General features: G+C 42.7%; 1 protein-coding gene across 2 annotated transcripts in view; it reads right to left on the reverse strand.

Annotated features, from left to right (window-relative positions):
• Nucleotides 1–2,030: 2,030 nt before the first annotated feature.
• FNBP4 (formin binding protein 4) overlaps nt 2,031–15,131 on the reverse strand; it is a 29,316-nt gene continuing 16,215 nt past the window's right edge. Inside the window, exons 13-17 of one of the 2 annotated variants that reach the window (XM_052652340.1) lie at nt 11,378–11,691; nt 11,117–11,261; nt 10,365–10,708; nt 5,853–6,010; nt 2,031–3,084 (exon numbers count right to left, since the gene is read on the reverse strand). In XM_052652340.1, coding sequence (XP_052508300.1) covers nt 2,994–3,084; nt 5,853–6,010; nt 10,365–10,708; nt 11,117–11,261; nt 11,378–11,691 — 1,052 coding nt within the window. In that variant the 3' untranslated portion in view covers nt 2,031–2,993. Of the gene's footprint in view, nt 3,085–5,852; nt 6,011–7,106; nt 7,245–10,364; nt 10,709–11,116; nt 11,262–11,377; nt 11,692–15,131 lie in introns of those variants that run through there. The other variant, XM_052652341.1, reaches the window with a different exon arrangement.

Genomic DNA, 15,131 nt, shown 5'->3' on the forward strand with positions numbered 1-15,131 from the left:
TCAGGGGTTCTGGGTTTCCGGGTCAGGGGAAGGTGGCGGAGGGCGGTTTCCCAGAGAGTCGAGGGATGGGGCGTAGAGATTTCCTGGGAGGCCAGAGAGAAGGGTGCTATCGCCTTGGCTCCCCGGACTGTCCGGGGCAGCAGGGGTTGGGCGCGGAGCCGGCCGTGACAGAGGAGCGTGAGTGAGGCGGGGGTCACCACCCGCAGGCATAGGCCCCGCCGCGTACCCGGCCGAGGTCGCGCTCGCTGAGCTCTCGCCAAGCCACAGCTTTCGGCTGGGGCGCCGGTAGCCTAGCAACCGCGAGCCGGAAGCGCGAAGGCGGGGCGGCTTGAAGCTTCCGGGAGCGAGGCCCCACCTCCGAGGGGGAGCGGGGAACCGGGGGAAAGTGGGCGACTGCTGTACCAAGGCTTTGTTGTTACTCTTTTCATTACAGTATTGCAGCCCGGATTCAGGGGATTAGAAATTGCATTGATGGGGGCTTCCTTGCCGGTCCTGGGAAGGAAATGGCAACCCATTCCAGCATTCTTGCCTATAGAATTCCATGGACAGAGGCTGGCAGGCTGTAGTCCACGGGGTCTCAAGAGTCAAGACACGACTGAGCGACTAACACTTCCACTGTTCCTTTCCTTGCTGGTTCAGTGATTTGATAAGAGACCGCGCTTACATTGCAGGGCACAGGTGGGATCCCTGGTGGGTAGCTAAGGCATGCTCCCATGGGGCAGCCAAAACTGCAAGGAGATCCAACCAGTCCATTCTGAAGGAGATCGACCCTGGGATTTCTTCGGAAGAAATGATGCTAAAGCTGAAGCTCCAGTACTTTGGTCACCTCATGAGCAGAGTTGACTCACTGGAAAAGACTCTGATGCTGGGAGGGATTGGGGGCAGGAGGAGAAGGGGACGACAGAGGATGAGATGGCTGGATGGCATCATGGACTCAACGGACGTGAGTCTGAGTGAACTCCGGGAGATGGTGACGGACAGGGAGGCCTGGCGTGCTGCGATTCATGGGGTCGCAGAGTCCGACAAGACTGAGCGACTGAACTGAACTGAACAGCTTTAAGAAAATTGGGTTATTACTCAAAGGGAGCTGCTTCTCCTCCTTCACCTTATGTTCCCTCCATCCCATAGCTAGAATTGAAAAATTACCTTCTGCGTTGCAAAAAACAAGAAACAGTAAAACCCACACTTTGACTATCAAACTGTCAGACTCAAAAAAATGTTTCTGGTCTGGCAGGATAGGGACAAAGTCACTTAGTCCCTGTCAACAATTCCTAGAAATCTGGTTAACTGTTAGGCAGTTAAAAGCAAAAGCTTTAATGACTAGTCAATAGCCCTTTTTACAATGCGGGAGTCCTGGGTTTGATCCCTGGGTTGGGAATATCTCCTGGAGAAGGAAATGGCAACCCACTCCAGTACTCTTGCCTGGAAAATTCCATGGACGGAGGAGCCTGGAAGGCTACAGTCCATGGGGTCGCAAAGAGTCGGACATGACTGAGCAGCTTCAATGTCAATGTGCTCTATGCAAATGACAAGAAAAACAATTTATATACAAAATGGTCACTCCGATTTTTGTATAAATAAAACCCAACACACAAGCATACATGACACTGATTAGACAGCTGCATATAAATATACTAGAATAAAATTTTAACTACTGTTGTCTTTGGTTAACTTTACATGACTATGAGTATATATAACTCTTGTAACTATATAAAGCCCCCTTTTTTTTCTAAATATTAACCACATTTTGTCATTTCCAGGATTTAAGTAGGCTAAATACAAGCTATTATTATAGACCACAAGCTCCAATACTTAAGTCACACCATATTTTCTGGTACCAGAGTCCTGTTTTTCTAACCCCATTCTCCCACCCTGCAACGGGCTCAAGATCCTGACACTCCTCTTTCTTCTGAGAGCTTCAATGTTTGCCTTATACCATACTTGATTAGAAAAAACGACTGACTTAAAGTAAGTCTTGGTGACATCTTCAGGGAGCAACAGGCAAAACAGGAGCAAAAGGATAACCAATCAGAAGTATAAAAAAGGCTTTATTAGTGCATATATACAAATTTACAAGGTCAGAAACTGGAGAAATACAAACAGCTTTAAAACACAATTTGCTTTTTCTTCAGTTTAAAGTGACTTTTACCTGATTGTGATACAATAGAAAGTACAGAACAGTAAACTGCTTTTTTAAATACTGGAATTTTATGGAGAATACATTCACATCTAAATGGGAGGTGAACTTCGGGCCAAGGTACGACCATGGAGACATAGCGATACATACAGTGGCTCATTACATTTACTCCCACGTGTGGGGAAGGTCTCAGAGACATGAACAGTTGCTGCTGCCACCATACACTGAAATTTATATCTGTCACCTAGTATGTGCAATGACTGAGCTATCTTTATCAGTTCTAGAATTTGTGAGAAACACTCTATAAATTTATAGAGTGTGGCCACCTGTTAGCTCAACATGAATGAGTTTGTATACCTCAGCACTTCAGGGGTGGCAGACTAAGAGGAAGAGGTCAGAAGGAAATTCCTATAATCCCAGTTAAGCAAGGTAGAGTATAGAGCTGCCTTCTTAATTGCACTTGTTCTGAAGATGTTAACGAGAGCGAGCACGCCACACTAGGAACTACAACAGCCTCTATTAGCAGAAAAATCCTTCCCTTTTCGTCGGTGAGTCCTCTATAGAAGTGTCATGAGCCACACGTCCAGACTGATGAGAATAATGTACCTAACATGCTGAGTTTGCCAGTGCGAGAATCAAGGCAGCCAGGTCAAATGGTTCAGCCGCCTCACACCTTTTGGCAAAACAGAAAAAACTACATTTCACAAATGTGGGAATTTTGTATGCTCTTGCCCAGCAAATTTATATGCTCTCCCTCATAACATTTATAGTTTATTGGCAACAGTAAAACTGGTTAAGACTCTGAACTGAACATAAAAAAAGAAAATCCAGCACACAGTAACAAAAAAGTAAAAAACTATGTGTTTGGAGCCATTTTTCGTCTCTTCAGTCTTGCTCGCCAATCTTCAGGAAGGGCTTCAAAATTAGCATTTCTCTCTGCCATGCCACTGTGGAAACAACAGACAGATGACTTCTCTGAGAAAAGAGAATGGAGCTGTTCACTCCCTAGCAAATAAAAACTAACCAAACCTGAAAATGATCGGCCTCATCTGTCTTCATGACAAAGTTTCAAATTTCTCAGCTAAGTACCAGAACAGTTTTCATCAAATTTCTTAATTGATAGGTCAACCAAACACATACAAAATACTCTGCTCTACAATTGTATTTATATGTAAGTGCATATTTATTTTTATGTCTCCCCAGTAACCATTAAAGCTACACTGAAGGAAAATAACACATGCCTGTAGAAGTATTTCTTGGCTCCAAGGAGTTAGAGGAGTCCTTATCCTAGATTTATTTACTTAACCTCTAAGAAGATGTATTTAATCCTCAACATACCACCAGGGATGGGCAGACCTAATGTTTCTGAGATTCTCTTTTCATTAATTCTAACTAGCATGGATCTCTCACGGCTTATTCAAATTCAGTTATTTAAAAAAACTGATTAAAATTCAAGATTCACCTGGCGGGCTACAGTCTATGAGGTAGTAACAGTCAGAAACAACTTCGGGATTAAACAACAACAATATGCTATCTGTTCATAGGTAAACCATATAGTATGCTATGATTTAAAAAAACCACCACCAAGAAAACAAACTCAAGATTCTTGGGAATCTCCTGGCTGTACAGTAGTCAGGACTCTCGCGCTCTCACTGTGGAGGGCCCGGTCAGGGAACCAAGAGCCCACCAGCTGTGTGGCACAGCAAAGACAAAACAAAAACTCAGATTCTATCTTGCAATAACCAAAATGAGTGCATGAGACCCTTTTATAAATCTAAAATAAGATAAATTACAAGATCTTTGTGACTTCCCATCATCTTGAAAGAGTTTACTATTTCATCACTGTAGGAATTAATCATTAATCAATTCCCAGCAACACTAAAAAGGACTAAATAGTAAGAAAACTCGAGAACAATGGAGTCATCTACAAGGCTGCTGCTGCTGCGAAGTCACTTCAGTTGTGTCCAACTCTGTGCGACCCCATAGACGGCAGCCCACCAGGCTCCCCCATCCCTGGGATTCTCCAGGCAAGAACAGTGGAGTGGGTTGCCATTTCCTTCTCCAAGGCATGAAAGTGAAAAGTGAAAGTGAAGTCGCTCAGTCGTGCTCGACTCTTAGCGACCCCATGGACTGCAGCCCACCAGGCTCCTCCGTCCATGGGATTTTCCAGGCAAGAGCACTGGAGTGGGGTGCCATCGCCTTCTCTGCTACAAGGATGATACACAAGTAAAACGAAATTATCATTAATACCATCCTGCAGTTTCCTTCCTGTGTTGCCCCAAATTCCATGCATCACCTTTCAAGGAAGGGAAGTCTGGAGACAACATCTTCACAGTCTCCTCCTGGAAAGCCCCCAGTATTACATAATTCAGATGAATACAAAGATACAGCAGCACTGTACATTCAAATTGTGATGGTGAAACTGGATAAGTAAACTCTCAGGCTACGAGGGTTAAGAAGACCATAATCTAGACGCATTTTCTTAAATTCAAGATTAATGAGTGAACAATATATAGATCAAAAAGGAAATACAGTATTTGCATGTTTTCCCATTTTATGCTGCTGTATGCTAAAACTTATGTGATCAAGTTCGTAAATGGGACAAATGCTAAAAACAGGTGTGCAGAGGCTAGAGAGAAACATATTTTAGGAACAAAGATTTCATGGGAATGACTATTCCAATTGGTGTTTATGGATTTAAAAATGAAAATGTTTTCAATTACGAAGCAAAGATGGCTATCCTCTCTCAATTTTTCTTTTCTGCCACACCATGCGAGATCTTTCCATGACCAGGGACTGAACTTGGGCCCTCAGCAGTGAAAGTGAAAGCCTGACCACTGGAGTGCCAGGGAATTCCTTCAAACATTTCCGTGAGTACTGCATTTATGGATGCTGCAAGTGCCAGAAGCAGAAAATGATACGCTGGAACCTATTGGAGATGAACCTGAAATCTGGCGTCACTATCAGTATGTTCCAGGTAATGCACAACCGAGCAACTGGTTACACTAAAGGAATGTTGGTCATTTCAGTATGTGTACCTTCAAAAATCGTGAAAATAAAGAATAAAAACTTAGTTTAGGTATATGTACATCTTATTAAATTAAAAATTGGTCTCTTGGAGCTACATGGTAAATGGGGATGACTATTTTCCCCTGTATGTTCAGGGTTAAGACAGTTCTTTGCCTAAGATGAACAATTAGTGAGAAGTATTACAACTCTGATGTCTTTCAAAAAAGCTAAACTGTAATTTCTATAGGAAAAAAACATTTCTATGAATTAAAAGCTGCTTGGGTTAAGTCTATAAAGAAATCAGGGCTATGACTTTAAGAACATAGGGGCTTCCATGGTTGCTCACTGAAAAAGAATCCGCCTGCTAATGCAGAAGATATGCGTTCAAATCCCTGATCTGGGAAGATCCCACATGCTGCAAAGCAACTAGGCCTGTGCACCGCACTATTGAGCTGCGCTCTAGAACCCGGGAGCTGTAGCCCGTGCTCTGCAAGGAGAGAAGCCACCACGAGGAGCTGCCCATACACTGCAACCAGACGGCAGCCCCCTGCACTCTGCAACTAGAGAAACGCTCACGCAGCAGCGAGACCCAGCACAGCCATAAAGAAACAAAATAAAATGAAAACAAACACTTCCAGAATACAACGGTTCTAAAAGCACAGCTGCAACCAGCACAGCCTGCCCGTCTGAGACCCTTCCTCTTTACCTGACCAGCTGCTGCTGCTTCCACTCTTCAATGCGCTTCTGTGCGGTTGACTCTCGGTCCTCTTCACTGGAACTAGAGTTTTCCTCTTCATCTAACTCACGCTGGATACTCTGCCACTTCTTTACCAGAGACGGCATTTTGGTTTTACTTTTCTTTCCCTGTAACAAAGGTTAAAGGTCAGAAGGAATATGATACATAAAACAAAACAAGAGAACAAGTTCTTCACATGAGATCAAGATCTCTTCCTTAGTTCTAAGGAGTAAGTGAACTTCAAAATCAACCGAACACAAGCACCATTCTAAATTTTTTGCCAAAAATTTCTACCAAGCTTGGTTAAAAACCTAAAAACTGTAAATGGGATATTTTTTCTTTTTTAAAAAAGAAACAAAAAACTATTTTAGTTGGAGGCTAATTACACCATAGTGATGGTTTCTGCCATATGACAACATGAACCAGCCACAGGCCTACATGTGTCCCCTCCGTCTGTAAATGGGGTATTTTATAAAATCAGGTCAGAAAAATTTCCTTTAGCCTTATTCTATGAAATTCAAAACTCTTGCCCTTATCTCCTCAGAATTACAATGTACCCTTTTATGAGTTTAAACGGATGTAGCGTTTGCATCAAGTGAAACACAGTGCTGAAAAACAAATGATCAGCTTTTCTGGAAAGAACAACAGAATCAAACGTGACTACTAAATATAAAAAAAAGCAAAGAGGAATATTAAAACATTAAGTATAAGATCAGTTCTAAGAGAAGATACTACTTACAATGTAATTCTGTCCTATTAGCTTACCTTCAGTTTCTAAATTGCCTATAATAAACACAGAATCTCACAGTTAAGGAAAAAACCTTGTGATATTTGCTATATATACAATATGGCTTGCTCTATCACTACCTTCGGAGTTCTGATCAATGGCACTCTAGCAAAGATGCCTTCTCTGACCACACTATATGAAACAGTACTGCCTCCCAAAGCCCACTCACTTTCAGTCCTCTGACACTTTTTTCTTCATTGTATTTTTAAACGTTGAACATGTATTTGCTTATCTGTTTCTGCAACCCAATTGCCCCCTACCCTCTCCAAGCCCACCAAAAGAGCTCTACAAAAGCAGAGATTTTTTTAGTTACTGAATATGAAGAACGCTTGACAGATAGTATGTATTCAAAATAAACCTTCTAATATTTGTGATTAGTTCTTTGAATTTAGAGAAATATATTAGACACTGACAAAAAGTAATTTTCACCCCTGTGTTTTTGAAGACTTGGCCACCAGGGAAGATCCTGGCCAAATTACACTCTAAATGTAACAAGCAGGCCCTCAAGTGGCAGGTATGAAGGAATGCTGTGCTCTTACGAGGTCTGCGTATAGTGGCCCAACTGTTTTCCAAGCCTGCAATTAAACACATTTCGTGATTAACCACCCAAAAGAGTTGAGAAAACAAGCTTAATCTTTTCAGTCTTTTAAAATTACTTGGCTCCCTGGCTCAATACCCTATTCTAACTGTCAATAACAGGTTTTTAACCTTCTGGGGAAATGACCGTGTAAAATGATTAAGCCTTCTGCTCCACACACCTTCCCACATTCCATTCTTTCACCTGTGGTTCAATCTGACCCACTGCATACACACCCTTCCCGTAAGCTCCAAACACAACCTATTCTGGGTTAGAATGCAACCAACTGAGTAAAAAGTAGTAAGAATTGTTGTAGTAACGGTCAGTATGCATAGAGGGCTCACTGCAGTACAACCTGTCACCATATTTCTGCAAATATGATTAGAAACAACATAAATCTAGGTAGAGTCTCTGTGGTTTCATTTTGACTTCCATACGATTTTGTAAATTCGAAGTGTATTTGATTCCTATCTGTCATGAGAAAGTAAGTTATGTTTTAGTCATTGTAAGTAAGTTAGGCATTGTTTGTCACGTTCAAAACGATGGATCCAGAGTTGCACTGGCTGTTTGAACACATTTTAAATAGGGGAACCTTGCAGTCAGAGGAAAAGATTAAATGGCTAGAATTCCTTTTTCTCTAGTAAACTGCATACAAAACCTGAGCAAAAAGACTGAAAAAATATATAGGTCTCAGATATTCTTGAAATTAGGTGATTTCAAGTAAGTACATTATCTTGCATTTTAAAAAAATGGCCTGTAACACCATAGAGATGAATCACTGCTTTCAAATAAGTCCATAAAAATCACATTACCGCAGAATACTAGATTTTCGGAACTATTATTCAGGGACTTCCCTGACGGTCCAGTGGCTGGCAATCTGCTGTGCAACGCAGGATACACAGATTTGATCCCACATGCTGTGGAGCAACTGGACCCGCGTGCCCCAACTACTGATCTCACACGCCACAATGGAGATCTCATGTGCCGCAACTGAGACCCAACGCAGCCAAATAAATAGGTAAATATACTTTTTTATAAACTATTATTTATATGATCGTAAGAGTATGACTATCTAAAAAAATTACTTAAATGAATGGAGGTGGAGATGATTATCTCTCTTGGAAGACTGAAGGAAGAGCGGCAAGGAAGGCTTCATAAGAGAAATGATTCCTGAGCACTGAACATTCTAACCTTGGTTCCATAAAGAATGAACAGTAGCCAGACCAGTAAACGCAGACGAGGCGTGTAGGTGGCCGACAGTGCACTGGCTCGGGAGAGCTGCACATGGCACAGTGAGTGGGACAGCAATCCATTCAAGACGCCATCCTGTCACTGCTGAGCTTTCAGAACACTTCATTTCCAGATAATTTCTGGAACCATGGTACCAGCTTGGACAAGTGGGTCAATCCAGAAAACTCTATTTTTTGTGTAACTCAAACTTCAAGAAGGTCCTTTGAACCATGTAAAGCAAACAATTTGCCCCGCTGACCCCTGGAGCAAAAGATGGCAGCTGAGGCAATGGCGCAGTAGCACGAGGAAGGGAAAAGCCGATGAGCAAGTCTCTTCAGGCGATTTAGGGAGTTCAAAGGGTCCACCAGGGTGAAGTCAGAAAGCTGGCAGACTATGAAGCTCCAAGCTCTTGCTGATCCCATGGAAATATTATATAAACAAATAAGAAACAGACTAAGATGGTTTTGCGGGAACTCTAGAGACCAGTCAAGGATCTGCAGCAACTAAGAGAACAGCCAATCAAGAAAAACCTGCACCAAGAACAGCAGGAGATTGTGTGGCGGGTTTGCGTGCCCTCGTTCCACACTCCCCCCAGTGTGGCTGGAACAAAATGGCCCAATGCTCAGTCCCCTCGCTCCAGATGGAAGGAAATGAGTTGGGTGTCTGAAATGTTCCAGACTGCGGTTGCCTTCGGGACTGGTTCAGTGTTGTCTGAGTTCAAGGTCAGCCAGGAATGGTGGTATATGTTGGATCTTGGGTTAGAAGCTATGAAAGCGGCCTGTGAAAACCACCGGGGGACAGAAGTCACCTGGACAGTTGGGGGCAAATGCTTCTGTGCAGAGGAATACAACAGAACATAAAAAGCTCATAGAGGAAGTGTGAAATCCTCAGGGAAATTAATATACAAGAAGAAAGGAGGGGAAAAAAAACAAACCAACCACATACAAGTCCATGTCCAGGGAGCACATATGCCTAGAAAAGCCCTGAAAAGATCCTGTACCTTCATGCTGGGAGTATTGATGAAGGATGCAAATGAAAGATGCTGAACATACTTACTCATCAGAGAAACAAATCAAAACCACAATGAGATACCACTTCATACCTGCCAGGACTGATATGGTAACTTTCAGAAAATGGCAAGTAACTAGTGCTGGTGAGCCCCTGGAGGTATTAGTGCCCTCAACACTGCTGGTGGTAATGGAAAACGGCTCATTCACTGCAGGAAAACGGTTCCTCCAAAAGTTATCAGCAGAATTACCATATGCTCTAGCAATTTCACTTCTACTAAATACACACACACACACACACACACACCCCCAAAAGAAACGGAAACACACACACACCCCCCCAAAAGAAACGGAAACAAGTACTCAACATGCATGTACTCATACACATATTTATATAGATACTGCTCAAAACAGCAAAGAGGTATAAAACCACTCAAATGTCCGTCAATGGACGGATGGTAAGCAAACTGTGGTGCATACACACAACAGAAGGTTATTCAGCCACAAAAAGAACCAAGTATTGATGAAAGCTACAACAGGGATGAACCCGGAAAACACTGTGCTAAGTGAAAGAAGCCAGGCGCTGAAGCTCACAGATCCACCACTGCAGAGTGGGCAACCTGGTGGAGCTGGAAAGCTCACTGGTGGACCCTTGAGGCCAGGGGAAGAGGTATTGAGGTGTGGCTGCGTGATGGGCACAGGTGCTCTCCTGTGGAGTAATGAAAATGTTATGGAACCAGCGAGGGCGGGTGGTTGAGCCACAATGTGAATATACTAAATGCACAATGTGAATATACTAAACGCTACTGAATTTAAACTTTAAATATCACCTCAACACAACAAAAGTTCTAAATACAAATTTGAAGAGCTATGTACTCTACCTTATCTTTCTTCCCTTTTTTTGTCTTCTCAGGTGGTGGCATTTTGGGAGCTGGTGGTGGTGGAGGAGGAGGAGGGGGAGGAGGAGGAGGAGGAGGTTCAATAACGGCAGTGGTGGGCACAGCAGCTCGGGCCTGGATCGGCTGCAGCGTGGGAGTGGTCACTGCCATCGGCACAGAACATTCAGCATAGCCCATGAGCGCAGGAGCCGACGCCAGGCCGAGGTAATTCGGCTGCAGGCTCATTCCTCTGGCCTGATGGCCCATCCCTGTTGCTGGATGGCTAGCTGCTATTGCCTGGTGTCCAACTCCTGCAGTCTGGTGTCCAGCCCCTGCCGCCTGTTGACCTAAGACAGAAAATATAAAGTGAAACAACTATAAAAAGGACACTGTGACAAAGCCAAAAACAAGAAAAAGAAGGAAAAGCAAAGTGGGAGTGAGATTATCTACAAAGCGATTCTAACGTACCTTCCCCCTTTAGAAAAACCAAAACAAAAACCAGTCACATTTTCTGGTGGCAAAATATGAATTTCTGAATGTTTTTGCATTAAGGTACTTAACATCAAAATCACCATTATGTCAATGCACAGAAGACTCTGGAAGGATGTATGTCAAACTGTTAATAGTGGTTTTCGGTAACTGAAAGAAACAGCATATAAACAGTCTTTGCAACAAGAAGTCTTTAATTTATGACATCTAGTTCTGGAAACAAAGAAAACACACTGATAGAAACACACTTTGACCACAGTGCTGACCTGTAGCTGCAGCCGACTGGCTGTAGAGGACTGGAGAGCTGCCGATGGTGGCTGATCGCTGGACCACTGCAGTGCTCATCTCGGTGGCTTTTCTCTTTATCGCTTTAGTGGAAGGAGAACTAGAGATGGTAGAATCGGCTGGACTCTGAAATGAAGAGATTCTAGTCAGTGGCTGAAGGCCCTGGTTAAGTATCCTCTTCTAAAAGAAACCGTACCAACCACGCCTCAGTGCTCCAAACTGTGCCAAGCGGCGGTTCTCACCTGGCTAGTGACAACTGTGGTTTGTGCGGCAGGTTTCAGTGGAGTGTCCTCCTCCGTTCCTGGAGCAGGCGGCTCCTCACTCCCCTCGTCTTCCATCTCCACCTCCTGGATCTCACCATCTTCCACGGGAGGAGGCGGGGGAGGCGGGGGGGGAGGAGGGGACTCGGGGGGTGGAGGCGGAGGGGGCGGCATCTCCAGAGGTAGCGGAGGCTGCAGCACAGGCACATTTGACTGAAGGACAGTCCAGAACGGAGTGAGCGGCATGAGTGACGAAGAAGATACTTGGCCGGAAAAGGGCTCTTTACAAAGAGAACCTATGAAAACAAACCGCAATCAGGGGAACAGCAAGACTAAGACTCCCATGAACTGACTGCTGACACATGTCCCCAAGACATCTATTCTATACTGATGCCACTGAAATATTAAACTCACTTCCAAAATGACTTCCAAGGAAAGATAAATTCACAGAATTTACAGTTAGCACTTGCCCCAGCTGTGTTATACTAGTCTTGTTTTCTGAGTCCAGATTTATGGCTGGTAAATGAAGCACATCACATTAACTCAAAGAGAAACTCAAATCATCTGAACCGGAAGTTTTTTTTTTTTTCCCCCCAAAGATATACAACTAGAGAAGGCAATATTCTGGGGTCTTCTTTATCTCAAAAGTGAAAAAGTGAGTGAATGATGTGCATTTGCAATATTAATTCCACATATTTTATTTTTTAGTGAGCTAGGTAAGTGATTAGGATTACCTAGAGAAGCACCCATTCAAAACACTCACAAATTCTACCCATTTCAATTAATCTGGGTTACTAAGTTAAAAAAAATTCATTTGCATGGTGATATTGTCAACCCTATCATTCCTTCACATCTTTGTGTGAACTACTCATTTGCTAAATCACAGCAATAAACCCGGGAGGGTAATTTTTTATTTTAGTGATGTTAAGGGGATTAGAATGAGTCTTCAGGGTAAATGATGATTAATATTGACTATAGCCCAGGAAAGAGTTGTCTGCAGCTATGGGGACTTGGAAATCACTGCTGAAGAAATCAGAGCTGAGGGGCTGCAAGGTTTGCTTTCCTCAGAAGATGCAAATCACAGGGAATTACTGTCCCTTCTCTGCCGGGAAAAGCTTTAAAGATTAGAGAAAATAGGAAGATATACTTACTTGTAGCCTTCCCCATCCCTCTTTATCGTCAATAGGGAAGTTTCACATTACTTGGGACTATTAGATATATATCCCAGGAATGCTGAAGGGGATTTTCTCCCTAAAAATCATAGAATTTAGGAGTAGAAGAGACATGAGAAACCATCTAGTTTAACCCTCTCTTTTTAAAGGTATTGAAACCCAGGAGGGAAATGACTTGCCCCAGAATCCATCTCTCTGTGGCCATGTCTGGCCCCTAGTCTAGTGTTACTTTTTTTTGCTAACGCTGTATGGCTTACGTGCGGGATCTCAGTTTCTCCACCAGGAACTGAACCCAGGCCACAGCGGTTAAGAACCCAGTACCCTAAACCCTGGGCCACCAGGGAACTCCCCTACTGCTCTCACAGAGCAGAGGTCCAGAAGCCTCCACCTGTCAAATGTCACAGGCAAAGCAGTAGATTAAATAAGGACTCTATCATAAGACTCGAGAACAAAGATAAGGCCTTTCACCTTACTTTGCACAAAATACACCACACTGGGACTCAACAATGTAAAACTAAAGCACTGTGAGCCACTAGGCTTTGAGAACAGCTTCAGCTTTTATGGAACAGATACACTACGTAAAAGACTTTAAGAACATGATTCACGTGACTATTCTAATTACTGAGAAATTGCTTACTACCAAGGAAAAGGGAACTGAAAAAATTCACCAGAAAACAAGACTGCAGTTTTCTAGCTAAAAGACTTCAAATGTCTTATTAACCTTTACATTGTGCCATATCTAACACAAATTTTTACACTAACTTAAGACAGTCTGAGTATGGGCAAGCAGTCTACTACATTAGAGTACATCAAGATTCCGTAAGAACTAAGGTAATAAACACTGGGGATTATAGCTTATTAAGCCTCCTTTTACTAAACCAACCACAGTATGTAGTAGGTAAATAAATGCGTCAGATTTATGTATTAGTAGGTTTCTCATCTAGAAGCATAATACAGCAGTGATGCTTTTATGACGGTGAAAGTGCTATGCAGAGGAAATCAAGGCAACACGGTATGTTTAAGGTTAACAACGTGGTTTGCAACCTTCAACAAAGTTTTAATCAGCAGTAACTGAACTCTGCGTAAATATGAAACACACTAGACTCGATAAATTTAGATCACACAAGTAGCACTTTTACAGTTAATGTTTAAATCCTAAGTTTACTCAAAACATAAAAACTGTGTCTTAACATTGATAATTATCTCCTTTAGCTTAAATATAAACTTCCAAGAAACGCTAGTTTGAATATCCATGGATGTCATATTACAGAATGCTTCTCTTCATTTCTAAATTTAACCCAGTTGTTGTACTTTGCCATTTACGAGAACAGAAGTCCGAGGAGAGGTTAATATGGTATATACATAGCTTTTAGGCTTCCCTGATGGCTCAGATGGTAACGAATCCGCCTGCAATGTAGCAGACCCAGGTCCGATCACTGGGTCAGGAAGTACCCTGGAGAGGGGAATGGCAACCCACTCCAGTATTCTTGCCTGGAGAAGTCCATGGACAGAGAAGCCTGGCGGGATATAATCCATGGGGTCGCAAAGAGTAGGACAAGACTGAGCAACTAACATTTCACTTCACTAAACTTCTAAAGTATTAAGCTAAAAGACAGAATCCTGTGGGGATACGAATTTTTAATTCCCCAAGAACATATGTTTTCCTATGCATCTTCATTTCTATATAAATAGAAAGCAAGCTTTCTTTCTTATAAACGCAGGCTTCCTTTATTGTTTTCCTATATTCCCCTCAAAAGTATTATTGCTTAGTATTTTGAAGCAGGAGGGCAGTTTATCAGTTTAAATCAAGGAGCTATTACACAAATAATAGGTCCATGGAGACTTTTTGGTTAAGCAGCGGAAACCTGCTTTAACCTGACAAAAGCCCAACACTCAAATATGCTGGATGCCCTGAAGTTGGCTTATCTCAGAGATATAATGTTAACTTCAAACATGGAACAATGAACAAGGATTAAAAATGAGCAGAACTGTGAAACCTCCTTACTCCTCAGTGTAGTTTTTCTACTTTAAAAGATGATTTTAACCATCGTTGGGTTGACAGCACACATTATAAACTTTGTTTATTGGCTTAAAATAGTGATTGTCATTGCTCTCCCATTCCAAAGACTCAGTACAAGACTTAGATTTGATTTATATCATGCTTTTCATGTGGTTTTGAGAGTGTATTCAACAGAATAATACAAGCTGTTTCACGTGGCGTCTTCCTCGACCAGACAGCGGCCAACTGTGTGTGTCAGCAACGCAGGGAGAAGCCGGGGTTTGACTCTGAGGTGCACGACACTAGGCACCGGCAAGTCCAGAAGACCCAGCTTTGGAGACACACAAAGGGGCATTAGACAGTGGCCAGGAGAAGAATCACCAGACCAGAAACACCATCCAACCTCTGCAGTCACTAACTGCTAAAAAGTAAAAAAGCAAATCGAGTTACTAGATGGATCCATCACTGCTGCCCAAAGAATGAAGAGGCGATCTAAAGGAAACCTCTTCCTGAAAAGGCATGCCTTGTAACAGGGTAGTTTTTTCCCCTGAAGTATGAAGTAGAA

Source organism: Budorcas taxicolor, chromosome 15, assembly GCF_023091745.1.
Source record: "Budorcas taxicolor isolate Tak-1 chromosome 15, Takin1.1, whole genome shotgun sequence".
NCBI lineage: Eukaryota > Metazoa > Chordata > Mammalia > Artiodactyla > Bovidae > Budorcas > Budorcas taxicolor.